At 34.8% G+C, this 27,325-nt stretch overlaps 1 protein-coding gene across 4 annotated transcripts in view; it reads left to right on the forward strand.

The window, feature by feature from the left end:
• Positions 1–27,325, forward strand: part of LOC127956417 (dedicator of cytokinesis protein 4) — an 85,112-nt gene that overhangs the window by 21,170 nt on the left and 36,617 nt on the right. For all 4 annotated transcript variants that reach the window (XM_052554291.1, XM_052554294.1, XM_052554292.1 and 1 more), the window contains exons 2-16: positions 6,550–6,633; positions 9,356–9,396; positions 9,598–9,653; positions 10,412–10,508; positions 10,769–10,917; positions 11,885–11,969; positions 14,479–14,630; positions 18,254–18,335; positions 18,418–18,478; positions 18,585–18,717; positions 20,009–20,097; positions 22,689–22,814; positions 25,177–25,301; positions 25,553–25,715; positions 26,860–26,966. In XM_052554291.1, coding sequence (XP_052410251.1) covers positions 6,550–6,633; positions 9,356–9,396; positions 9,598–9,653; positions 10,412–10,508; positions 10,769–10,917; positions 11,885–11,969; positions 14,479–14,630; positions 18,254–18,335; positions 18,418–18,478; positions 18,585–18,717; positions 20,009–20,097; positions 22,689–22,814; positions 25,177–25,301; positions 25,553–25,715; positions 26,860–26,966 — 1,550 coding nt within the window. The remainder of the gene's footprint in view (positions 1–6,549; positions 6,634–9,355; positions 9,397–9,597; positions 9,654–10,411; positions 10,509–10,768; positions 10,918–11,884; positions 11,970–14,478; positions 14,631–18,253; positions 18,336–18,417; positions 18,479–18,584; positions 18,718–20,008; positions 20,098–22,688; positions 22,815–25,176; positions 25,302–25,552; positions 25,716–26,859; positions 26,967–27,325) is intronic.

A 27,325-nucleotide genomic window follows, 5' to 3' on the forward strand; every position in this document is an offset into this window, starting at 1 on the left:
TACATTTTTTTTATTGAAATTTTTATGATTTGATTCTTTTTTTTTTTTTTTTAGCTAGTTTTCTTTGATTATTAGATTTTAGAACTTTTATTTTATTTTTATGTATTTCTCATTTTCTTTTTTCATTTTTTTCATTTCAGTTAATTTTAATTTTATTTTGATATTTATTTATTTATTTACTTATTTTACTTTTATTGTTTCTGTTTTCATTTTCATTTTATAATTTTTATTCCATTAGCCTCAAATGATCTAAAAAAAACTCGAAAAAAGCTTTATTCCAGTAAACTCCCCTTATATCTGTCTACTCTACCCCATCTGACAACCTTCTCGTTGCTGTGTATCAAATATCGACGTTTTATTTTCCGCCTCTTGTTGTTCTCAATCAGCCTCATGCCTCGAGATCTGTAGTGGAGCGAGGGGTTAAATGTGTATCGTCCTGGCTGAGGAATGTCTAAACGAGCTCATTAATTAACATCCCTGCTCCCTGTCAGCACAAACCCTTCACTCGCATTCACATTACCATCAACAGCGTCTTCCTCTTCAGCAGCTGCGGTAATGAATGATTTCCACAGTGTCCGCTCCTTTGGCACAAGCGTGTCATGAGCCGTGCCAGAGAAGCCCAAGCTCCTGTTATGAAGCACAGATGCATCGCTGGCCTGTCGGACTGGCCATAGACTCAGATTCTTACATCACAGCATGTGTATTACTGCGCGGTTGAGATGGCTGCGGTGAGATTCTCTGCATTGCTCAGAAAGGAAAAGGTTTTGAGTGTGCATGTGGAATAGATATTTACTCCCGTATCATCAGTAATTTTCTGTGGTTTACAGGCATTTTGGGTGGGTTTCTGGATTGTAATTGCACATCGTTGGTCTCTGAAGTCTTGGAGTGTATCGAATTTAATTGCCTGCTAGCATCACAGGCGATTACATGCCCTGAATCCTGTTTTGTACAGCAAAAAACAGTTTTACTTGTACTAAATGCTTTAGCACACCCTCGTCTAATTGTTTTGCAACTTCTTGATCCACCCATAAACAAAATATTCCCAGTTTCTGCATTATTTATTGGGCATGCGCTGCAGGATGCTCCATGTGTAGACCTAAATATTGTGTTAATAATTCAGTCTCGTTTTGGCAACACGTTCGTGGACAACACAGAATCCGGCGTACATTTGCATATTAATGTGGCGATGAATAATTAATGAATCTTGGAGTTGATTAGCTTTCAGGTTCCTGGCCGGATCACAAATCAGTATGGGGTGAGCTGGATTTAAGTGAGGTTAAAAGCACATTAGGGGATCCTTTTGAACCAATTATCAGGTAACTGTTTAAATGTGTCATTTTTTGTGTGCAGGATCATTAATAGCCGATATGATGATTATGTTGTTTGGATGTGGTTCTTATGTCAGGTGCTAAATATCATGCAAAATATTTTTTATACAGTTGTATGCAATATACTATGGTTTATACTGTATAGTGTAAATATATTGTGTGTGTGTGTGTGTGTGTATAAATATATATTTAGAATATAAGTAGTTTAAAAAAGTAATATTTGTTTATATATTTAACAAATTATTGTTATTATTATTGTTGTTATTATAAAATGTATATATACATTATATATAGTTATTATAATTGTATATTTGAATAGTATTCTAATACTAAATAACCTTAACCCTAGTAATTGGTAAATTTAAATGATAAAAATAAGTACCAATAATAATAATGACAATGATGGTATTAGTAATACTTTTCTAAAATTTTGAGTAATAATAATTTTTTAATTTGTATAATTTTTTTGTTTTTAGTGTAAAAAAAGTATAAAAGTTTTTTTCTAGTTATTTTATCTACTACAATATAATTTAGCAATTATGATGTTTTATTATATATGCAATTTGATGATGATAATAATAATATTAATAATAAGTACAATTAATGAAATTTGAAATTTAAGAGTCACATTTAAAATATGTGTATTGTTTGGTTTATGCAATTTTTTATTATTATTATTATTATTACAATTCAGTGATGCAATGTATAATATTTTATAATACATGTGATTTGATAAAAAATATATATTATTATTTAAAATGTATTACTTCTAATTAAGTACAGTTACTTGAATTTATAATTAATAATTACATTGAAATATTTGTATAATCAGGCTCATACAAATGATGATAATAATAATGATAATAATTATATGTACAATGCAATACAATAATATAATTGATACATTTCTTATTCTTTATAATTTAATTTCTACAGTTTTAATGTATATTTCTTGGCATTATATTGGCCACCACACTGTTTAGGTGCTGGCATTGCTGTTGAAAACTAGTTAATGATTACGTTGAGCATTTAATGTGTTCTTGTTCAGGAGCCAACCATTGATTGTTCCCTGCTCCACGCAGTAAATCTTTAGCGCTCTGTTTCTGTTTCCTGGACGGCTCAGGCACAAACCTGGAAGCACTGAGGCGGATACACATGTCACTTGGCCAGAACTTGAGCGGCGAGGGTAAAACCATCATCCTGAGCTCTGTGTCGAGCTGTAAGGAGCTTAGACTACCCAACTGTAGCATCACACTCTCTCAAACCCAAACCAGATCTGCGGTTAATCCACACAAACAGAGTCTTGTGTTGAGTTGTGTTCTCTATTTCCATGTCTGAGCCAAAGGGATGAGGCTCGCTGTCTCAGGTCTGTGTCAGCCCAGCGGGATTATGGGAAGTGAGAGCGTGATGCCCTGCTGAGGTTTGGACTGTGTGTTTTTCTCTGCCACTTTCTCACAATGCACATGCCATCAGAGTTGCTTTGGCTTTGCTGCCTACTTATTCAAGTGTTTAGGCATCATCTCCATCAACAGGATGCAGAATTATGCAACATTACAAGACAAAACAAAGCATTTCATGTGTCATTTTCTGATAAAACAGTCCCAGAATTATTATAAATTACTATCATTATTATAATATATAACAACACATTTATTTGATTTGATTTAATTTGCACTTCTGGTTTCAAGATCATTTTGTTTCATTCTGTAGAAGTCTGTCCAAAGAATCTGTTGCTATTTTCATAAAAATAAGTACCAATGATCATAATAATAACAATAATTCTAATAATACTTACTATAATTTTGAAAAAAAAAATATATATATTTTGTAAAAAAAATATTTTTGAAGATTTTAGTATAATCATCTAAGTATTAAATGAGGATTTTGAGTCTTCAAGAGGTATTTCACTTTTGTTCAGGCTAGTTTTTGTATCTACTATAATATAATGAATAGCAAAAATACAATTATAAAAGCATTTTGAGGAATATATTAGCATTACAATGCTATTAGAATATATAATTTAGTGCTGAAATGTATATTATAATATCATGTATGTAATTTAATAATAATAATACAATGTATTATTATTATTATTATTATTATTATTATAAAAATACAATTATTTTATTAATTAAAATTAATTTAAATCAAATTTACAATTTAAGGCAATTACATTAAAATATATACATATTATTATAATATTTTTATTATTTGTATATGCCAAGCTATGTAAATATTTCAGTTGCGTTTTTACTTTTTAATACTTGTAAATAAAAATGCATTCTTTAATTTTAGTCACAATATCTTTTTGTATCTAAAGTAGCTGTAAACACTCCCAAAATGTAGCTGACTGTGTAGATTTTGAGGCAGCTTGCAACAGTTTTAACAAAGCTTAGAGTATTCAGGAGCTTGGGTTAACCGTGGATGAACATTATGTTCCAAACCAAATAAAGAGAGATGGAGCGTCAAGGTCTGTTTCATCTTCAGTGTGGGTTAGCTTCCAGTTCCTCATGATTAGTACCGTGCAAACATAGTCCGAGATGATTTGTTCTGTTAGTTACAGATGGTTTAGAGATGATCCTCCAGACTCTAGGGGCCAGAGTCCCAAACACGGATTAGGGCTAGTGCTAAACAGGGTTTTCACTGCAGAATTACTGATGAGATTGTGATTTAGTTCAGATTCAGGGTTAATCTGTGTCTGGGAATCAGACGCTCTACTATAAATATGGAATTAGTCATAAATGTTGGAAAATGTTACAGTTGTTCATATTTTTGAAAGCTTTTACTGTTGTTGATTACTAAAGTGTGTCAGCAACATACGGGTTGCTTTCTGATATATGGCACAGTTGTCATTTTTGGACTAATAAGTCATCACACATCCACTAAAAATCACCTGTTCTGGTTAAAATTCACTGCATAAATGTGTTTCATCTAATGCATTGACATTCAGGCATTTAAGTGTGTCTACAAACATTTTAAGTTCACAATGGTGGAGCTTTTGAAAGCGTATTTGTGTGTGTTGCCATTGAATTTTTATATTGGTCGTTCACCTTTTAAAGAGGTAAGGGTGTCCTTCTCCCTCTCTTTCTTGCGGTTTATCTTTGCTCAGGTAATTAAAAAGCAGAGAAAGTATTTTTCGGTCACTGAACACTTTTGATCCTCTCTGGCGACGCTGCGGCTCAGTTAACAGCTGCCGTACACTTACCGGGGAAGGAGTTGAGCTCTGTCAAGGACTGAATAATTTAATGTGCTGCTGAAGAAAACCTGTATAATTAATTCATCGGACCTACTTTGTTATTTGGGCTTCCGATTTTTAAAGTCAAATCGCACAGATAGGATGCAGCTGCATGTGAAACTCAGGGACATGCAATTTGGACTGTGAGGCTTTTTGGATGAACCGAAATGTTGTTCGATGGGATCGTAATGGTTCAGTTCACTAAATTTACAATTGCATGATGAAACATTAATGCGAGCTACAAGTTTACATTTCCTGCAAAATGTAATTCCATAATTCTTCATCAGGGCTTGCCTAGTCAATGCGATGCAGTTGCTAGGGAAGTCCGGATGGTTGCTGATTGCACTTTTACTTGTATTTTATTAATTGTATTATTTTTTAAATTATTTTTTGGGATGGGGTTAGGGTAATTAGGTTGTTTAAAAAGAACCAGGTTGCTAAACCAACTCCGAAGACTCATTCCTTCGGTAGTTAGATTACACTGAATATGTTGAATGTGTTACATTTGTTACAATGATCTAGCTCGCTAAAGAGAACCAAGTTATTTAATGGGGAATCACTTGGACTGCACTGGTTAGACTTCACGTTTTTGATTCCGTGATCACAATTGACTCAGTAGAGTCTTTCTTTTTGGAATTTGTAAAAAAAAAATTCAGTCTTTTATCAGTTATTTGGGAATCGATTGGACAATACTGTGGCACTTAGAATCCTAAGAATCGTTTGTTTGGGAATATGCCACAGATTCTGGGTGCTCTGTGCATATATGAGGACTCTATCATCATTATAATCTTATAACACACACACACACACACACACACACACACACACAGAAGTTCTCAATTAGGTCAGGGCCTCAGTGTGGCTATCCCAGATTGGCCTGTGCCTCATAAAAGCATGAAATCCACTGCAGAAATCATTTCTGCTTCGTGATCTCAGGCAGGTGAGATAACCTGATTTAACACACCTATCCCATAATCCCCTCTGAGTGCAGTGAGAGCAGTGATGACATCATTATAATAGATATGAGAGCTTTCATGGCGTTTGTATATGTGAGGAATGCTGACCACACAAGACATGTCCTCTTTCTCTGTCTCTCTTTTTTTCCTAATATGCTCATAGTCTTGTCACTTCTTCTTTTCCCTTTCACATGTCTGTCACCATAATTTGGTCTCCTTATTTTTAATTTCTTCTATATTCCTTGACTTTTTATTTTGGCTCAGGCAGCCTTGACTTCAGAGTCTCTTCAGGTGAGCCTCTTGGTCGAACGCTTAAGCAAGAGAGGCACGTCACTTTTATTAAACCTTCTAACGGCGTTGAATCTCAGAGCAATCTGGCAACCCTGCCCTTATGAGCTTAAGCAGAGGTCACACTAGGCTTTGAGCTTCTGAAAGTACTTCAGAGACCACAATACTGCAAACCAGGCATCTGTTTGAATTCAGCCAAAAGGTCAATCTGTGACGTTTGCATCTACTGTGGGTCAAATGTCTTCTCACTATAACATTTAAGCATCACATGTGTATGAATGAAAGGGAATGGTGTGTTTTTTTTCTGTGTTTGCTAGATTAAATCCATCTTATATTGACCTGAAATGTCATTTTGTTGTAAACACCAGTGTAATTTTATAATTTGATAGCACTTTATAATAAGGTTTCATTTGATAAATAAAACCTCTACAGCATTTATAATCTTAGTTAATGTTAATATCAGCATTTATTAATAAATTTTTGATATCAAAAGTTGTAATTGTTAACAGTAATGCGCTAGCTATGAACAAAAAATAATATTCTTATTAAATGAATAACAATAGAAACATTTTGACTTTCTAAATAACATTAAGAAAGGTTAATAAATGCTGTAAAAATATATTGTTCATTATTAGTACGTTAGTTAATGCAGTAACCAACGGTCACTAATGAGACCTTGTAGTAAATATTTTTATTATTATTATTATTGGTTTAGTTTTTATTTTTTGTTTTTGTTTTGCAGTGCTGGCCAGTTTTCGAGGAATGGTGCAGCATGGCTTGCCTCTGGAGATCGGTGACACGGTGCAGATCCTGGAGAAATGTGAAGGTACATAATCACCGATGTCAGCCCTCTTTACATTTATTCCAATAGCATAAACCCTATTTTTGTGTTTGCACCAGTTTGGACCAGCTTCAGTTTTAAAAATGGTTAAGATGTACAATGCTGGTCTGTTGCTCACACAAGCTGATTGTTGTGGGTAGATCAACTTGACAAGGATGAAAGTGCTGGAAACTTGTAATCAGTGATAGTTTTAACTGGTAGTTTAAGCTCACCAGCTGATTTAAACCATCTAAGCTGGTATGGGTGTTTTTTCGTGTCAGCAGGGTTGCTGGAGTATAATGTTGCCAGATTGGTCTTGGAGCTTGCCTACTGAAAAACCCAGCAGCTGGTCACCAGCATATGTCGTTTTGGATGTGGTGTGCATTTTTGTTCCCACCAGGCTTCTTAACCAGCAGGACTTCCTTTTTCATTCAGCTTTACCAGGAAGTCCATGCAGGTTGAACAAATTCATTCATTCAAAAAGGGCTGCAACAATTTTGATATGCAACTAATCGAATGATTATTAGAACTATTCGTCAGCTATTCAGGCAAATTTTACTTACAGGGTTAACATTAAATGTATTTAAAACATATTTTAATTGAAATAAAGCTGAAAAAAAGTAAACTAAATGAAAATTAGGAAAGTTTTTCATTACCATGGACTCTGTAGAAGCACTAAAACTAGAAATAAAATGACTGATGAAATAAAATGATAATTGTATATCTCAAAAACAATGGACTGAAAACTAAAAATGTATTAAATCCTGAGTAGACAGAAGCACAAACCCAAATTGAAATTACTACAATTATCAAAAATTAAACTTAATTTTAAGTGAGGGCTGAAAATATTAAAGATAAAAGCAATTTTCAGAATGTCAATATAAATGTTAATTATTTGTAATATATAAATAATATAGATATTAATATTAATCTATGATATATAAATAATACTAATTTAACACTGCAGTGAAAACATCTTTACTGACCTTCAATGAATTATAGTAAAAATGTACACACACACACACACACACACACACACACATTGTATTAATTTAATGCATCCTTGCTAATTAAAATTATTAATTCTTTTAATTTCTTTCTAAATAATAATAATAATAATAATAATAACTCATTCATTCATTCATACTGACCCCAAACTTAACTGGTCGCGTATATGTTACAAAGGCTTTCTATTTCAGATAAATGTTATTAATTAATAAGTATTAATAAGTTCAAATGTTTATTAAATGTTTACTGAGCAATAAATCTGCATATTTGAATGATTTCTAAAGAACAGAAAACCATTATAAAAAAAATAAAAAAAATCACTATTACTGTTTTTGCTGTATTTTGGATCAAATAAATGCAGCCTTGGCAAGCAGAAGAGACTTCTTTGAATTTTTTTTTTTTTTTTAATCCTACTGATCTGAAACTTCTGAATGGTAGTGTGTATATATGTGAGAGGGTTTGTGGATTAGCAAGAAACCAACTATGACCAGTCAGAACTGAACCTCGATCTGATCTAAGAGGGTCTTTGCTTGATTTGAGAAACTGCTGACACAGAGACACCTGCACCACCGCTCATTCTTTAAGTAAGGGGGAGGATTTGAAACCGGTCTTTTTTTGTGACCCGCACTCAACTCCTTCATTTCCTGTTTCCACCCTTTGAAGACACACTCCTTTGTTCTCTTGGTGCACACGCTTCCTGTTTTTTGAGTAAGAGAGCTGGTTTCGGGTTGGAGAACACTAGAAATGTTGTGAAGGAGAACACAAATCTTAACAGTAGATATGAAACTACATAATGATTAGTTCCTGACTGACTGCAGGTGATAATCGTCATGTTTCTGTATTCAGCTGCTGTTATTACACCATTTACCGTCCAGAGGCCCCCTGTTTTTCACACCTTCAAAGTCTGCTTCTCGGCTTTTTGTCAGGAAGCGCAGATTGTGGGTTGGTTCGCAGTGGGCAGAAGGTTTTATCAGTGCTGGAGATGTTCACATCTGTTGAGTCAAAGTGCAGAGTCAAAGTGATCCTGAGGTTGACAGTATCTTGTTGGTAAAAGCATTGCTTCGTCTCAGTGGTGGGTCGAACGAGACCAAGTTTGGTTAGTTGGCCAATGTGTTAGGATAGAGTTGGTGTCAGTGGAGTAAATATCAAAATAAGCTACCATGTTCATACAGTAAGGTGTTTAACAAGCATTTGCATTTATTAAAACTTGGTGAAATAAATGCTGCAGTCACCGTTTTATTACTCTAGATGCTATATTTAGTGTTGTGTGGTTGGATGTTTTTTAGTAGAAAGAAGCATTTTTAATATTCATTAACTTGACACACATGTCTCTCATTCTGTCCGATTTATCGTACTTGAAGGGATTTTCAAAAGCGAAAATTCTGTCATTTACTCACCCTAAAGTTGACGGTAGCCATTGACTTCCATAGTATGTTTTCTCATACTGTGAAAATCAGTGGCTACAGTCAACTGTTTGGTTACCAACATTGTTTTTGTGTTCAACATAGAAAAGAAACTGATACAGGTTTGTAACAAATTGAGTAAATGATGACAGAATTTTCATTTTTGGGTGAACTGTCTCTTTAAGGACATTTTCAACATTACTTGCTGTGTTTTGTTCGATAACATCCTATGAAAAGTACCTTTTATGATGAGGCTCAGTCAGGAAACATTTGGCTGATATTAAAGATGAGAGTGACAGAAATGATTTGTGTTTCAGGTTGGTACAGAGGATTTGTCCTCAAGAACCCGAATGCCAAGGTAAGTCTTTTATCAGTCATGTCTGTGTCGGATGCTATCTTCAGTTTCTGAAATATCACAGCTATACCGTCAGCCGAAACGCACGGATCAAAGACAATATCATGCTTTATTTCTGTCTGTTTGCTCCCTTGATTTTCAGTAGGCGTATTCATTTTTTATTTTGGTTTGTTTATCTGTCTATCTATCTTTCTTTCTTATTAGGGCATTTTCCCATGCAGCTACATCCATCTGAAGAATGCTTATATCAAGAATAAAGGGTGAGTTGAAGGAAAGGAGATCAAAGACAAAGTAATTTAGTATTTAGCTTGGTCCTTGTGTTGTTTTAGTATTTACTGGAGTAAACCCCCCCCCCATGGAGACATTGAACTGGAGTTTGGTGATATCAGTAATGTTTGTGTAATCACAGATATCTGGCATCTATTTGTAAAGTGCAAACATGCACATTTTACACAACTGTTTAATATTGTTACTCCAATATTATATGCAATATTAATATTGATTTTTTTTTTTTGCATTAACTCATTAAAAGTTGCTGATCAGATACAATATGGTTAAACTTAAAAACATTTTTTGTTATTACTTTTTACAAAGCAAACAAATGACCCCGAATGCAAAGATCATATACAGATATTGAATGCATTATGAGGTTAAAAACATAACAAAAATTGTGGCAAAACTTTACATTACACTTAATCAATAAAAACACCCAGCCTTGATTCATACATACTGCATCTGGCCACATAATTAGTGTATTAGCTGCTTCGATACAATTGAATTAGATTTTCTGAAACCATATTATGACATTTCGTTGGTGCACAGACATCAGTTGTGAGACTCCTGTGCCTGAACATAATGCTAAATGAATGTATCGACGGTGAACAGAAGGAAAGCGCCAGCGCTCCACTGTACATCTGCTTTCTCCTTTGATTAACGAAGTGTACAGCATCTGTGGCAGAAGCAGATGAGGTGTATCTCATATCTGTTGTGCTGTGTGCCGCCCACATTTGACTCACAGGCAGTTCGAGATGGTGGTGCCGACCGAAGACTCTGTCATTACAGAGATGACGTCCACACTGAGGGACTGGGGAGCCATGTGGAAGCAGCTCTTTGTGGTAAATACTGTTAAGGCAAACATAGCAGTCCGCCCACCGCCAGACGCTGGCTTCGTGAACTCTGGGTGCACAGACGCTGTCGGGCGGAATATATTCATGTATTTTATTTAAGCTGTTGTTGTGGGTGGGGGAATGTTATTGAAATATTTTTACACCAGATCATTATATTTGTGTGTTACAACAATATAAACCCCTTATCAAAACTGTATGGTCATATGTATTCCACATTTATCTTTCCAATCTTTTGTTTATCCCCATAGAAAAATGAAGGAGATCTGTTTCACAGACTGTGGCATGTGATGAATGAGATTTTGGACCTCAGGCGGCAGGTTTTGGTGGGTCACCTGACCCATGACCGCATGAGGGACGTCAAACAGCACATCACAGCACGTCTGGACTGGGGCAACGAGTGAGTACGGTATCAAGGTTAATCACAAAACCCCTGTCACAAACATGGTCAGGTCAGAAACATAAGTGAACCGTTAAGAGAGAGAGAGAGAGAGAGATATTGCTTTTGCATTTATTTTTGTGACAGTTAAACGTATTTGCATTTAGAATCATTTTACCGTAATTCATCAAAACTTGTAAATGTCGTTACTGTAACAAAAATGTAACTAAATACAGCAAAAGCAGCCTTTTTTTTTTACATATATATATATATATATATATATATATATATATATATATATATATATATATATTTGTTATGACTTAAAATTTTCTTTATTAATGTATATTTAAATGTCTTTTTTTCTTCTGATGCAAAAGGTAATTTTAGTCTTCAGTGTCATCTGATTCTTCAGAAATTATTCTAATATGGTTCTCAAGACACATTTCTTATTATTTCCAATGCTGAAAACAATTTTTTGTTAAAATATACTTTTTTTTTGAATGAATACAAAATATAATAAAAAGTTAAAAAGAGCTGTTTTTTTGTAATAAGAATAATTTGTGTAAACAAATTTATTTCTATATATTATATATTTTATAAAATTGCTATTTTTTTGTTGTACTGTATATATTTTATGCTTTTTTTAATATACGTAAATTAATTAATTCCAATTATTATAATCTGATGGTAATTTCCACAAAGAATATTGTAAATCACATAAATACTCACTCATGTAAAATATGGACATATGGGCCTAAATGTTTAAATTTTATAATTCTAAATTTTATAATGGTTTATAATTCTGCAGTGTTTCATTCGATATCCCTGTCCACATCGAAAACTCAAAATCCAGCTTTATGCAACAGTTTATTAAAAACCAGAATCTTACGGATTGGTTTTGATTGTGTGCCTATATGTAACGTTTTCACTTTTTGGACATGTGGGACACTGACTGGTGATACTGTGTTATTTCCACCTTTCACAGGCAGCTGGGTTTGGACCTGGTACCCAGGAGGGAGTTCAGCATGGTGGACCCTGATGAAATCAGCATCACCGAGCTCTACCGTCTGGTGCGTCTGTTTTCCTGCCTGCACACAACAACCGCATTCCTCAGTCTATCAAAGATCTCTCTTTATCCCCGATTTAGCCACTTAATCGCATTCTGTTAAACGCAAGAGGCCTGTGATGAAAGCCTCACGCGCTCCCATCAGCTCGAGTAACAGGCCCCATGGGGGAAATGACAGTAATTCTGAACCGCACAGACAAGATACGCCGCAGAAAATTACAGCCGTCATGGATGTGAAAGCCTGCTCGCCGGTTGGAGGGTTGTTGACAGCGGGGAATCTCTACTGTGATATAATTGAGTTATGAGGAGCATTTCCTCAGCTAAACGTGACTGGAGGTGTCCCAGTACTGTGTAATGTAATGTAATAGCCCTCCGCTGGCGGCCAGACTCCATTACTGCACCCTGTCTCTGTGGTTTATGTGCCGCTTTTTGCCATCAGCTGAATATGCGATGAAACGCGAGGTGAATGTTTGCAACCTGCTTATTGCTAACGGCCCAAAAAATCATTTGAGCTCAAAAGTTATGACAGCTTTATCTTGTTTAAACTTAGAACTGGCGTTTATGATGAATGGCTGTCGAAGTTCTTGGCAGTTGTTATTGATTTATTTGGGTTATTTTGTGCTATGATGGTCTAGTTTAGCTGGGGTTGAATAGCAGGCGTTTGGTGTGTGTTTAGACTGAGCTCATTACCGGTGACACATACCCAGAGAGCTGTGATGAATAGTGTGGGAGTGAATCAGGTCACACAGTCGCACCACACACACTTTAATTAGTGCTGAGGATTCAGACGGCAACACAGAAGAGTGTGTGTGTGAAAGAACCGTAAGATTGAGAGTGGGAGAACATGACAATAACTATAAATGCACAGTAAATCAGACTATCTACCTATTTTTTTGTCTGATTTCGTCCATTTTGGAACCAGATAGCATTAATGATTTCTTGTTGGTTTGGTTTGGCTTGGTTGATTATTCATGATAATTATTACCCCCCACACACACATTATCAGAGCACAGGTGGTCTTTGTTTAGAGTTCTTGATGTGAAAGTAAGCGGTTTAGAGTCCAGAGCCTTCCGTGATCTGACCCGGCCTGCCAAACAAGGAATAAAGTCTTTATTGAATTCCAGTGCTTAATCTTTTTAGCCTATTCATTCCCATTAAAACTCTGTTATTTGAGCTTCTGTTAACGTCATTTCGCACAAAGGAGGAAGTACTGCTCTCTTTGATTGATTTACCTTTTCTTCTTTTATTAATGTACTTGTTTTTACTCGTACAACACCTTACAGTAAGTTGAAATCTAATTTGTGGATGCGCTTAAAGTAGTTACCCTTTATTATTCATGTAAATGTAAACATTTGTTTTAAACTCATTATATATTTTTTATAGTTGATTTATTATTGTATAATTTTGTAAAGTATTATCATTTTTATTTCATTATTATACATTCTATAAAGTATAATCTATCACAGTACTATAATTATTATTACTTAAAATAATTATTTCATACCAATATTGTGTTTTATTTTGGATGCAATTTAATTATGTACCTTTTTTACATAGCAAAATAATTTTACATGACGTTAGCTTCTCATTAAAGGCATTGTCTTAAAATACACTATTATTTATAATTTATTACAATAATTATTCCATTATTATGTTCATGCATTTATATTATTTTGGATGCAATTTAATTATTTACCCTATTACATAGCATTTTATTAAATGCATTATTTTAATGTTATTTAAATATTATTGCTATTTATTATTTATTACATTATAATGTTTTTGCATTCATTGGGACTCATTAATCCTAATGACTGTCTATTTACTTGAGTAATTGCTTGCAAAACTTCCAATGCTAATTATCTGCGAAATACTTAAAGGTCACATGCCATTTTTTTAGTTTAATTGGTTGCTATCATAATAACTTTATCGTAATAAGTATGATAATGAATGAAAGTGTTCATTAGTGTTTGTCTCTGTGCTCTTCATGAATACACACAGAGCATATGCACTTCCTGTTGGCCTTTTTTATATTTCACGTCACGCCTGTTCACACCTGAGTTTCCTAACAGAGATGTGTGATCAGAGTGTGGTGCGCTTCAACGAATCTAAACATCCAATAGATGATGCTCCCCTGTGAGAAGTGTGTTTGTTACACAACAACGGTGTGAATGTGCACTTAAAATAAGCATGTGTGCAGTGATGTGCATTTGACATTGCACTCTGTGGTGTCATTGCAAAGAAAGGAGCATATTAACTGAAACAAATTAGATTTGGCTGGCTGTAAAGGAGTCGTGCTGTGAACATGGAGATGCTAGAATTCAGTGGAAAATTCAGTGCATTTCTGAAGATGTTATGCAGAGCTTTTCCTGCTTTTCTTGGTGTTAAAAAAGAGAAACACTTTGCAAAGTTAGATCTTTACATGCATTGTGTCACTGGGTTACTTTTATGTCTTGCTTTGTTGAAAAATGGATGCATCACTTGCAATGATCTGTATGTGTTTGGATTGATAGATGGAGAATCGACACAGAAAGAAGGAAACTCCGACTCCTGTCAGCACACATCACCTGTTTGTCCATCTGAAGAGTCTGATGAGCTCAAACCTGGGTGAAGAGCTGGAGGTCTTCTTCTTCATCTATGATAGTCGAGAGAACAAACCGCTCAGGTGAGCGTCTAACCAATCATTTATATATGCTTATAAATGCATGAAAAATTTAGATTTACATTCTGTCGATTTACATTGTTCAAATGTTTGGGGTCCGTACGGTTTTTTGTTTTTTATGTTTTTGAAAGACGACTCTTATTCTCACCAAGGCTGCATTAATTTGATCAAAAATAGAATTATTTTTAACAGTTTAAATAACTGTTATACATATGAATATATTTATTTTTAAATGTATGTATTTATTTCTGTAATGCAAAGAAGAAATTTCAGCATCAGTGCATGATTTGATGCTCAAGAAACTTTTCTTTCAATTGACAACACTAAAGGATTCTTTAATGAATAGAAAGTTAAAAGAACAGCATTTTTAATGGAAGCCTGTTTCCGCTACAGAATAAAAATTAAAAAGGTAATTGAGACTTTTGCCCACTTCTCACTTTTTCTTACAAAGGTTATTTTTTTTCTTGCAATTCTGAGTTAGTAATTAACCATTCTGAGAAAAAAAAAAATAGAATTGCAAAATTTCTTGATTTTTTTCATCCCGCCGTGGATTAAAAAGATAAAAAGGGAATTATGACTTTTTATCCCACAATTCTGACTTTTTTTCCTGCAGTTGCGAGTTTATATCTCACAGTTTGGACTTTTCAGCATCTCTGCATTATTATCTCACTTCTTCTCAATTCTATAAACTTTATAAAAACTGTCTGAATTGTGGGATAAAAACCTGCCGTTATAGATTATTTATTAATTTTTAATCCCGTGGCCTAAACAAGCTTCCACAACGATATAATAATGAAAAGTCTATTTGTATCCAGGATGTGCTCGTCAATCATAACCTCATTACATGTCCTTCCTCCTGTGTTTGTTCCTGGCCGCTACCAGACAGATGAAAAACAAATAAACGGTTTTCATCAGGGAAACACACCTGCAGTGGAGGCTGTGTGTGTGTGTACCTGTTTGTCTCATCTAATGGTTAATTACAGACTGTAACCGTCTCCGCAGCTGCTCGCTGGCGTTTGTCACATTGTCTCAGTGTTTTCCCTTTGTCCCTCTGTTCATTGATTGAGTTTTTTTCCCCTCAGTCCCTGTCGTAGTCTGGAAGGAGAATATTAATGTGGCTCTGATCCATCACCGATCTTCCTACCTGCTTAGTTGGCTGCTTTCCAGTTAATTATTCATCTTTTTTGTTTCTATATGGAATGGAAGCTCCTGTTTTTTCAGCTTCTGCCAGACTGGCCTGCGGCTTCGAATCTGCTCAATGTCCATCCTGACAGCTCCTGTGGATTTAATCACACTGCTGCCCGGATTCCCCAGAACCACTAGGGCTGCATCCCAATTTGAATATTTTACACTAAATGCATTTAATGTGCAGTTACAGACAACACTGCACATTTGTGACAATAGTACATACTTCTGAATATGGAATGAACATCTACATTTATGCATTTAACATTAATATTTGAAAATACCATGTTGTTGCATACTAGTATTACTTTAGTTTATTTATTAGTTTATTTTTATTTCTAATCGCCTGTAATTTAGTAATTTAGCAGCAAAGTGAATTTAATATTAACTTTTTAATATTAAAAATAATATTATTATATTATTATGCTAATGTATGGTGTAAATTTTTATTACTATTTATAATAGTAATTTCTAATAAAAGTACATTTGTGTCATATAATATTAATTTATAATTGTATATACTATTTTATTATTATTATTATTATTATTATTATTCATAATTGTTTATTTTTATAATACATTTAACTTTGATTTTATTTGCATCTTAATATATTCATTTATTATTTTTATGTAAAATGTAATTATTATTTATAAGTTTGTAAAAATAAAAAGGGGTTTCTTATTTACAAACCAATGTTAAATACTTATTTATTTTTATTTAATTAAATTTTAACTATAATTTATAATAAGTATATTTGTATCATATTATATTCATGTATTATTTTATATACTTCTTATATAAATTTTTTACAATTAGAATTGTTTTCTAAATCACAAACTAAAAGTTGAATATTTTTTTTTTTTATGTAGATGTAGTGATCCTGCAGTGTTTCTCTGGCTGGAGTGATTCAGTATCAGTGCTGGTGTTAGGCAGCTCATGTTACCAGTTTCGTCCAGCAGCGCACGGACAGCGAGAGCTGTTTCCATGGATGCTGTTTGTATTAATTTTTCTTTAGACAGTCTGAGTGCTGCAACTAAAAGCCCCTTGTGTCAGTCAGTGTGTGAAGTGTGTGTGTGTGTGAAAGCATCTATCTGTGTTTCACTTCATTTCTGCCACAGGATGTGTACAAAGTGCTGATTGACAGCCTTCTGGGTAACAGCTCCCGCTCTGTTCCCACGGGAGCGTTTTGTGGCACGGTTAAACTATCCACTCAGACATACAGGGATCACTTTTCCGGCCGTGTCCATTTCTCCAGATTTATCCGGAGGGAGACGGGGGCTCGTATGGAGTCCCATTTGAACTTGTTGTGTTACAATCACTGGCACCAAGGGAGGAAATATCAAATTCTGGGATGAGAGGGAAAGAAAGCCGCCCGTCTGTGTGTTATGGAAATGTTGGCGTGATGTCTGCCGATAGCAGTATCCCAGTGTCCACAGACGCCTCTTCAGAAAGCCATCGCAGCCCTGCAGCTGCGTGTCAAAGGCCAAAACAGTCTTTGTGCTCCTGCCTCTGGTGATGGGACGCCGGGATCGCAACAATACACAGTTAATTACATGCTGTGTGTGTGAAGTCCATGCATGAATGTGTGTGTATTACTGAGCCGATTGAACTCACAAGTTTTGTTCAATTTCTGTTGCCAGCTATTGTTCCTGCTCCTCTTTTTATCACGGAGCTGTGAAAGTCACGTAACTGGATTATGAGTTAGGAGGGCAAAGCACACGAGTGTCTGTCCCATTATTCTCTTGAATTGACAGCTCATTTAATACATTTTTTTGTTTTATATGTTTGTTTGTTCTGTGTGTGTGTGTGTGTTTGTGTGTGTGTGTGTTTTATTTGATTTGATTTGATTGGGATATTTGATTGTGAATTTATGATTATACCATAATATTATCCAATATACATATTATGACTATGGTACATGTACAAAAGAATGGTATTACTATGATTATTATCCCAAATTATATATCCAAAAACCTGGTAATAACAAAGTATATTACCAAAAAAACATATACGTACTGTTGTATTTGTCTAGAAACATGGTAATAGTGCATATAAATAAACAAATAAACAAAGTATTACTCCAGTGGAAAACAAACTTAATTGTGTTAATGTTCTAAAATAATTTTATTTTTAGTATTTTTTTATTTTTATGTTTATTGTTTGTCACTTGTTTGTTTTAATGACATGCTTTACAAATTCTTAGTTTCTTGACCGTTATGATAAACCGTTTTATGTATGAGATTTTGCTGGGTAAATATTTGATTAGACAAAGTGAATTTAACAGCGTTGAGTTCGCTGTGCCAAAAATGATACATGCAATATTTAGTTCTCACAGACTTTAAAAATGCTTTAGCTTGAGAGCTCTGTGTTTTTAAACAGCAGAATAAACTCATTGTATAAACTGAAAGCATTTCTCTTGTTCTCTCTCTTTGTTTTACAGTGAAAGGTTCTTTGTTAAACTCAATAAAAACGGTCTGCCCAAGTTCCCCGAGAAGACTGAAAGACAATGCACACTTTTTGTGGTGAGTGTTGAGCTGAAGTCGGTGGCAGAGTAATCATGCCGAGTAATCTGTGCTGATTCACTGTCGCTGATGTTTTATTCAGGATCTGGGCAGCGGCGACCTGAGGAAAGACGTGTATATTGTGGTACACATCATTAGGATTGGTAAACGCCCATATTTGTCCACTGAATAATTACTGATGCCAAAGAGCCTGCAGGCGTGTGATGAGCACTGATTGTTGTGTGTGTGTGTGTGTGTGTGTGTGTGTAGGGAGGATGGGTGCAGGAGAGAAGAAGAACACGAGTAATGTGCAGTACAGACGTCCGTTCGGCTGTGCTGTGGTCAGCATCGCTGATCTTCTCACTGCTGACTCCAAAGATGACCACCTGCTGAAGCTCTATGGGTGAGTGACCCCCCAACACACACACACACACACACACACACACACACACACACACACACACACACACACACACAACAAACCACAGAACACCTCAGGACTGTGAACTCATGACTTCCTGGCATCAGACTTACCCTTTCCCCTGATTGGTCAGAATGGATGGTGTTCATGTTCAGTAATCATCTTAAAAAAAATTGTGATGTCCAGAAAAAAAATTACATTTGCCATGAAAATAATTTTAGATTATGAAAATGTGTGATACACCTAAATATTTAAAGATGTGCAAAAATAAAAATAATGTACTGAACAAATCATACATTTTATTTATGATTAAATAACTGTCAGCCAATGATTTTATTCAAAAAGCTTAAGGATTTGTTTAGGAAATTATTAACATGAAAACTTTGAGGGTTTGGATATAGAAAATTATATGTGCAGTTTTCTTTATACTTAAAATGTATCTCCTTTTAAATATGGCTAATTTTTTTTTTCTTTTGTAAAAAGTTTAAACCAGTTTGTGCCATAAAAACAGTATTTGATTAAAAAAAAAAAAAAAAATATGGCATGAAACACAAATAAATAAATGTTTAAAAAGTAAAAAATTATAATGATAAAAATTTGAAAATATAAATATTATAATTCCAAAAAGAGACATTTCTAAAAATTTAAATACAGATGAATTCTATTTTTATTTAATAAAGATAATCAGACAAAAACGTTATTCAGAAAACTTTCTAAATAATTTATTTATTAATTTGTCAATGGGAAAACTTTTCTAATCTTTTTTTATTTTTATTTTTATCTTGAGTAGATGCTCTTTATATATAAAATTTGTCATTTTTAAATGATGAAAATTATTTTTATCTTTTTTAAAAACCAGATTTAATTGCCATGAAAATAGTCTTAGATGAGTTTTGTTTAATGTAAATTGGTTTTGTCCTTAAAGTCTCTGTCCTTATTTTTATAGCTTATATTCTCTACTCCACAATCAAATTTGAGTATGTTTTCTGAATTATTGCTGATTTTTCTATGCAATACTAAAGTATAATGGTTGTGATCTAAAGAGTTGGTACCAGAAACACAAATGAAAATCAGTCTCCCCGATCTGTAATAGTGTGGCCTACTTTGTACTGGACGGCAGACAGATGTGTTTGGCTCTAGATCTCTGGTTCACCCACACATTATCAGCTGGCTCGTGGCCAGTCCTTCAGGATGTTAATATGATTGCTGTCCTTTATATCTGTGCGTCTCTGTGATTGAATCCAGTGCTGTGATTGTCCTTGTTTTTCTGCAGCTGCAACACAGAGAGCGACTGGAGTCAAATCCACGACAACATCATAAAGAAAGTCAACTCCAGATACAACCTCTCAGGATCCAACACGGGTGCGTCAGAAATGACCATTAATATAAGTCTGCCCACATTTACATATCAGCATTTATTTTAATGTCCAGTTACTTGGTTACATGAAAAGAGGTCATTTGCATATATTTTTAAAGATACAGTAACAGCCTTTTTTTGTTGGGGGCTGGAAAATGGTCATGAAAACCCCAATTAATACTGTTTTAGGTGCATGAAACATTAATAAACATTATAAGTGGACTGTAATTGTAAACATTGTATTGTATAAAGTTATAAAGTGTATTTTCCCCTTAAATTAAATGCCCCCATTTTCATCGTAATGCTTGTGTATGCGGTTCGCCAGCAGTGGTGTCTGGCGGTGTTATAAAGATGCTCAGCACTCCCAGAAACCTCATTTGCATGATGACTCGAAGTTAATAATTTTAGATCTGAAGAAGCATGAAAAGACCCTCAGGGTGGCTTATCCAAACAGCTACACATGGTAATATATTTTATTCCGGCAAAAAAAAAAAAAAAAGAGATGCACATGAAGAAACATAAGCATCCAGATGGTAGATTTTGCAGCTTTTTTGCGCTTTCTGCATTTTCTGAGAAGAGCTTGTAATTGTACGCAGCACCTCCACATCCGTTGTTGAATAATCACATCACGAAAAACAGGGAAGACATTAATTATGACTGACTCACGGTCATTTATTCAGCAAACAGTGAGCAGTAATGCTCACAAAAGATGCATTTTGATCAATTTCAGATTTAATCCAAATGAACAAAGATATGATTTCTGCTGATGTATGAAATTATTCGATGCAGGTTTGTTAAACGGCTGCTCATGCGGTGGAAATGAGATCACATCCTTACTATGATACTCACTTATCAGATGTGACATTTCTATTAGATTAATCTCTACCACATCAGTTACGCTGAGCAGAACAAAGAAACAGCTTTATCAGGACCTTATTAAACATTATGATAATGATTATGATAATGGACTGAAAATAAATTATCTGTACTTGGACTGTAATTATAGAACAATGTTACATTAGAGAGCACTGAATATGTATAGTACTTGTCAAAAAAATATATTTTTTTAATTTAGAGCCAATTTAATTGAATTTCATTTGATTATTTAAATAAGTGAACTAATTGAATAATTTGTATTTAATGTTATTTTATTTTTATTTAAAATGTTGTCTTAATTTAATTTAATTAAATTTTTAAGTAACATTTTTATTTCAAATTTTACCTTAATTGGTAAATTAAAAATTTTAATTTAATTTAAAATTTATAATTTATTTTGCTTTATTTAATGGTAATTTTATTTTATTAAAATTATTAACAAAAATGTTGCCTTGATCGGAGACAATACTAAAGGGCTAAAAAATATATATATATATATATATATATATATATATATATATATATATATATATATATATATATATATATATATATTTCTTTTTTTCTTTTCTTTTTTTTAATTGCTTTGATTTTTATACCTTGTTATCCATAAATGCATCTTACTATACAGTGCCTTAAATATCTTATGCATTATGCATTTGGATAGAACATTTTATTAACCATTGTCTTCTAATTGCTGAGAAGTAAACACACGCTAGTAACATAACATTTCTATTTGGGTAGGTTTAGATTGGCTCAGTTCCCATGTGCACACTCTGAATCTATCTGTGTGATTAATGGAGACGTTGTGTGAGCTCAGTAATTGAATAATTTTCCAATAATACTTCTCTGACCCTGTGCCATCAAACAGCGATTATAGAGCATAAAGCCATTTGCCATTGAGTATGTGCCAGATGAGGTTTATGATCAACCTCGGCGCTGTTTCAGAACATCATTAAGAGCTGCATGAGCACAGACCCCGATGCATGTTTTAGAAGCACTTTACTGTCATGTACCGATGGCCTTTTCATCCTAAGACGCCTAGTTTTTATTCATATTTTGTAAAATGTTTCCTCTCACTTTTAAATGTTGAATTTCAATAATTTAATAATGATTATTATTAAAATAAATAATCTTTTAATGTTCATTTTAATTTCAAAATAAAATACTTTAATTTTAAAATACTTTAAAAAGTTTTAGTGGTTGTTATTATCCATGCAGACAGTTCTTGGCATCTTGATCATCTGTTAATTTTGATGTGGTTTATTAAAAGTGGTTTATTCACGTGGGCAGTTCTGGGCTGATAATGTGTTTTTTGGTACATCACATCACTTCCACATCATTACATGTGAATATTCATTACTAGTGACACAAAAGAAGCGCAGTTTATCCAAATGCAAATCGCTCCGATATTAACCAGAAACACTGCCAAACTCTTCTGGCCAGAATACAACCAGGCCAAATTGACATTTATCACAACCTCTCAAAACAAGTGAGTCGAATCTGGGAGGATTATTATATTCAGAGCTTTCTAATGAATATCCATTTGCTCTCCAATGAATACCTGTGAATATTCATCATGTGCAGATGCAAAGTTTTTCTCAGTGCCGGTCTTTTGGGTAAAGGTCCATTCATTAAGTGATTGATTCAAGAAATCTGTGAATAATCATCTGTAATTAGCTCATATTATGCTGTGTTTGGATGTGTGTGTTCAATCCAGGTCTGGCGGTGGCACTTCAGTTGCTGCATGGAGACATCGAGCAGCTGCGGAGAGAATACATGGTGCTCTTCACCAGAGGAGTGTCCATTACCAAAAAACTAGGCTTCTCTGATGTCATCATGCCAGGTGAAAAAAAATTGATTTTTTTTTTTTGCTTGTATACACAACCATTCAAATGTCTGGGGTTGAGAAGTTTCTCCTAAATCTCCTATATGCTCACCAAGGCTGCATTGATTTGATACAGTAAAACCAATAATAATGTGAAATATTATTACAATTTTAAATACTTGTTTTCTGTTTGATTGTATTTGAAGATGTAGTTTATTTCTGTTATCAAAGCTGAATTTTCAGCATCATTACTCCAGTCTTCTGATTCACGTGATCCTTCAGAAATCATTCTTATAAGCTGATTTAGTGTTAAAGTACCATTTATTGTTATAATCAGTGCTGAAAACAGTTGTGCTGCTTCATATTTTTGGAAATCCTGATACATTTTTATTTTTATAAATACAAAAGCTTAAAAGAAAAGCATTTATTTGAAATAAAAATATTGTATAACATATTATAGAAGTCACTTTTGATCAATTCAGTGCATCCTTGCTGAATAAAAGTATTATCATTATTTTTTAGATAAAATGTTACTGACTTTTGAATGGTAGTGTAACTTTAAGAAAGAAAATGACATATTAAGCTGAGACTACATTCTTTGTAATATGACTTATGTATATATTTGACTATCAGCGTACAGTCTGGTCCACTAAATAAATTAATAAATGAGTAGTGTCTGGGCAAGCTATCAATATCAAACATCACCAGTTCACAAAATGCATTAAAACAAATAAAATGATTTAAAATAATTGGTAACAAATCACTGCCTCCATAAATCTCAAATTTGTAGCCTTCAGAAAGTTTCTCCAAACTAACAAAATTATGGGGAAATGTGTGTATAAGTTGTGATTTAAATGTATTATATTTGGTAATATCCAAGCATGCTCAAGAAAATGAGTTGGATATTTATATAGAGTTTTAATTTAATAGAGTTTATTTTGATGCTGTATAATTTAGCCTCACTCTACTTTGATCTTCTTCCCCATCAGACTGATAAATTTCAGTATACCTTGACTCCCATAGAATCCACAAAGCCAACCAGACTCTAACTTAGAGCAAGTGCGGGAAGCTCTCACCATTTTTGTGTGCGGCATTCTTCAGGCAGTCTGCGTGCGTCTGAAACTATTTTCTCCTTCCATCTTTCCATTACTGCCCCAGATGTTTTGGTTGCACAAGCCTCCTGGATGAATGAGCTGTTGCTGGCAGTAACCCTGCCTTATGGCTGCTCGATTTATTATTAGTTCTTTGCTGTAGGCTGATCTTCTCTTCTTTCTCAGTGTGTTCACATATAGCCCAGTTTCCATCTTCCAGGAAACTCACTTAGGTTTTTTTCTGATTGTTGCTACAGTTACTGTTATTTGGCCATTAGTTGGCATGACTACTGGTTTGAATTTGGGTCTTGAAATAGGACTGCAGACACTAAAATGCATTACACACACGTACAGGAACCCCGCTTCCTCTGCTCGGTGCTACGAGTTCTTTGTCCCCTTCGTTTGCATGCTTTAAAAACTTGACCTGCAGCTCACAGTGCATTTTAAAACCATGCTGCATGGGACAATGCATGCAACTGTGCATGCATCTACATATATTTTTAGTGTCAGAAAATAGACCTGTGCATGTTTCCTCGACATGAAAGTTCATTACCTACTTTTTGCTGTAACATTTGCATTTGCATCTGTGTGAAGTTGTGCATGCCGAGCTGTTGAGGTTAGGGTGTCGATGCATGGGTGGACCATGAAAAAAGGCAAGGTGTGAGCATGTAAATACACTTCCTGTGTGATAGATAATGTGTGCATTTGTTAGGGGCCTTATCCATCTGTCACAGTATGCACCTGCTGAGGACCTCTGGGAGAGATGAACTTTGTGTTTGTGCTCCTCTGTCATAATTGTGATAACTATCATCAGCTCATGGAGCTACACCTGAAGTGTATAGTATTACATTTCTAATTACGCAGCTTGTTGAGGAGAGATGTGTTTTTGCATTTCTTCTCAGTTGATTTGAAGTGCCTTTTCATTCCTGAATCAATTTGTCTCCCAGAAATATGAGAAAAAGCTTGAGTTTTATTGGTCTGTGGGTTTTTCTGCTGAGCAAACAGCATAGGAATCAATGTACATAGTAAAACGTTTTGATATTTTTCACCGCCTGTGTGAAGGCATTCATATTGGGTCTTATGGTTTCATTTTAACATTGAAAAACCATGCTGGTCACTGAGACACTGATCAAAGCATTTAACCCGTAGTTACTCTAGAGTAGAAGCTAAATAGTTAAACTGGGCAAAATGTGTTTGTTTCAGTGCGTCCGTGTGTTTGATTTGTCTGATTTAACATTTTTTCTTAAATTAAAAAATAAATAAGTAAATAACATGTTGCTCTCTTGAAGGTGAGATGAGAAATGATCTCTACATAACGCTGGAGAAGGGCGAGTTCGAGAAGGGAGGGAAGAGCGTGGCGAGGAACGTAGAGGTCACCGTCTACGCGCTAGACGCCGATGGACAGATCCTCAAGGTATGTCTCCTGTTCCCCTTTGCTTTCTTAAGAGTACAAACAATCTAAGATACCAGAACTAAAAGTGCAATGCTAAGGTAATATGAAACGGCATTAAAGATCACTTCCTCCGTGTCAAGCAGCTCATCTAAATCTGGCATGCAGAGTTTTCAGTCATGTCTGACAAACAGCCATCGAGGTGGATCGGTGAGAGGTTTGTGGTTTTCCGTATCCTCTCACACTCAGTCTGTGTCGGCTTTGTCTCTCTGCAGGGGTTTGTGGCCGTGGGCTCGGGCGAGCCGGGCGGAGATGAGTATCATACCTTCGTGCTTTATCACAATAACAGCCCGCGGTGGGCGGAGCTAATCAAGCTGCCCATCCCAGTCGACATGTTCCGGGGCTCTCATGTCCGCTTCGAGTTCCGCCACTGTTCCAGTAAGTCAGACGCCACTGATGAGAAAACCTCACTTTAGGATGCATTTCATATTCACTTAAGACTGAGGCAAGACAGTATTTCCCACACTTAATAGATGCAGAGCTGGAGAGAGGAAGTTAAATTGGCTGAATTACAAATGAGTGTTGGAGAGTGGAGGAGATGTAGCAGTGAGCCGTGTGAGTCAGAGCATCACTAATGGGCACTTAATATAGGCAAGAAGTAATCCAGAAGTGGAGATCACCAAGGGGTATTTTGGGGTCTTTTTTATGCAAATGATTTCCAGTTAAACATGTGTGCTTAATTCAGTGCTGTATTTGACTTCCTTTACACCGAAGCACCTCCAATCATCTGAAGGACACCATTCATTGATCTATTGTCCACTTCTATGAATTTTTGTGCCGGTCCAAATTGGTTTATGCTAGTTTTGCTGCTGAAGTAGGGTTGAGAATCAAGGTTTTTATTCAGAATAACGATGTTGGAGCCAAATGATTGGTCGATGCGGCTTTGGTTTTGTGCAAATGAAATGAAACAATGGTGTCACTGGCCATGTGCGGCCTATTTCATATATATCATTCAGTAGTTGACTTTTGATTGTGTGAGACATTAGTTTTTGTGTTTTTTTTTTCCTGTAAAGACACTTATGCCTCTGTAAGTGGCATGACTCAAAGAGAAAAAGAAATCCAAAAGTTTGGCTTTAAGCAAGATAGCGAAGACAGTTACATAACAAATAAATGTAAAAAGGTAATAAATCATTATTTAAAAAGTGTAAACATGATTTTAAATGCGATTTGGATATGAATATTTTTTCAAATATTGTACATTATCCACTTTATCTACCTCAGAATTACGACAAGACTAGATAATGTAGTCATTAAGGTTTATGAATTGTTAATTTAAACATTACATTTTGATAACTGGTTTACCATAAATGTATTGCTCATCAACATCAGCATCCAAAACACAAAATATTTTTCTGTATGGCTGTGCTTATTTTTCCTGACATTGTCAAGAAGTGTCAGACATGTAGTGGCCTAAAGCTCCAGATCAAATGTCAATGTTTAATTCCAGCATAAAAACTGTATTTTCTTGATACAGAGTTTTAAATGGATTTGGCTTGTAAAATACAGTGTTTGTGTTCTCCAGCAAAAGACAAGGGGGAAAAGAAGCTGTTCGGCTTCTCATTCGTTCCTCTGATGCAGGAAGACGGGCGGACTCTGCCCGACGGCACCCATGAGCTCATCGTTCACAAGGTACAGCTGTCAAAATGTCTCGTTGTTGCTTTTCTGCAACAAATGCAATTTAAGAGCAACTGTATGTCAAATGACAAATTGTCCCGACTGACACTTACTTAATTCGGCATGCTCCTTTTCTGCCTGGAAAAGCCCTGAATTCAAAAAGTGTCTTCTCATTAAAAAGTGTACGAGTTAAATAGCCGCGTCGGAAAACACATCCCTGCGGCACACCCAATTTAACAGCACGCTTGCTCTGGTAATTGCAGACCGTGGAAGTAGTTTGTGGATTTAACAGGCTCAAAAGAGGTCACAAACATGCATGCACAGACACAGAGAACTGCTGTTATTTGTGTCATGTTGTACTGTCACCCCTCACA

The sequence above is a fragment of the Carassius gibelio genome, chromosome B4, assembly GCF_023724105.1.
Source record: "Carassius gibelio isolate Cgi1373 ecotype wild population from Czech Republic chromosome B4, carGib1.2-hapl.c, whole genome shotgun sequence".
NCBI lineage: Eukaryota > Metazoa > Chordata > Actinopteri > Cypriniformes > Cyprinidae > Carassius > Carassius gibelio.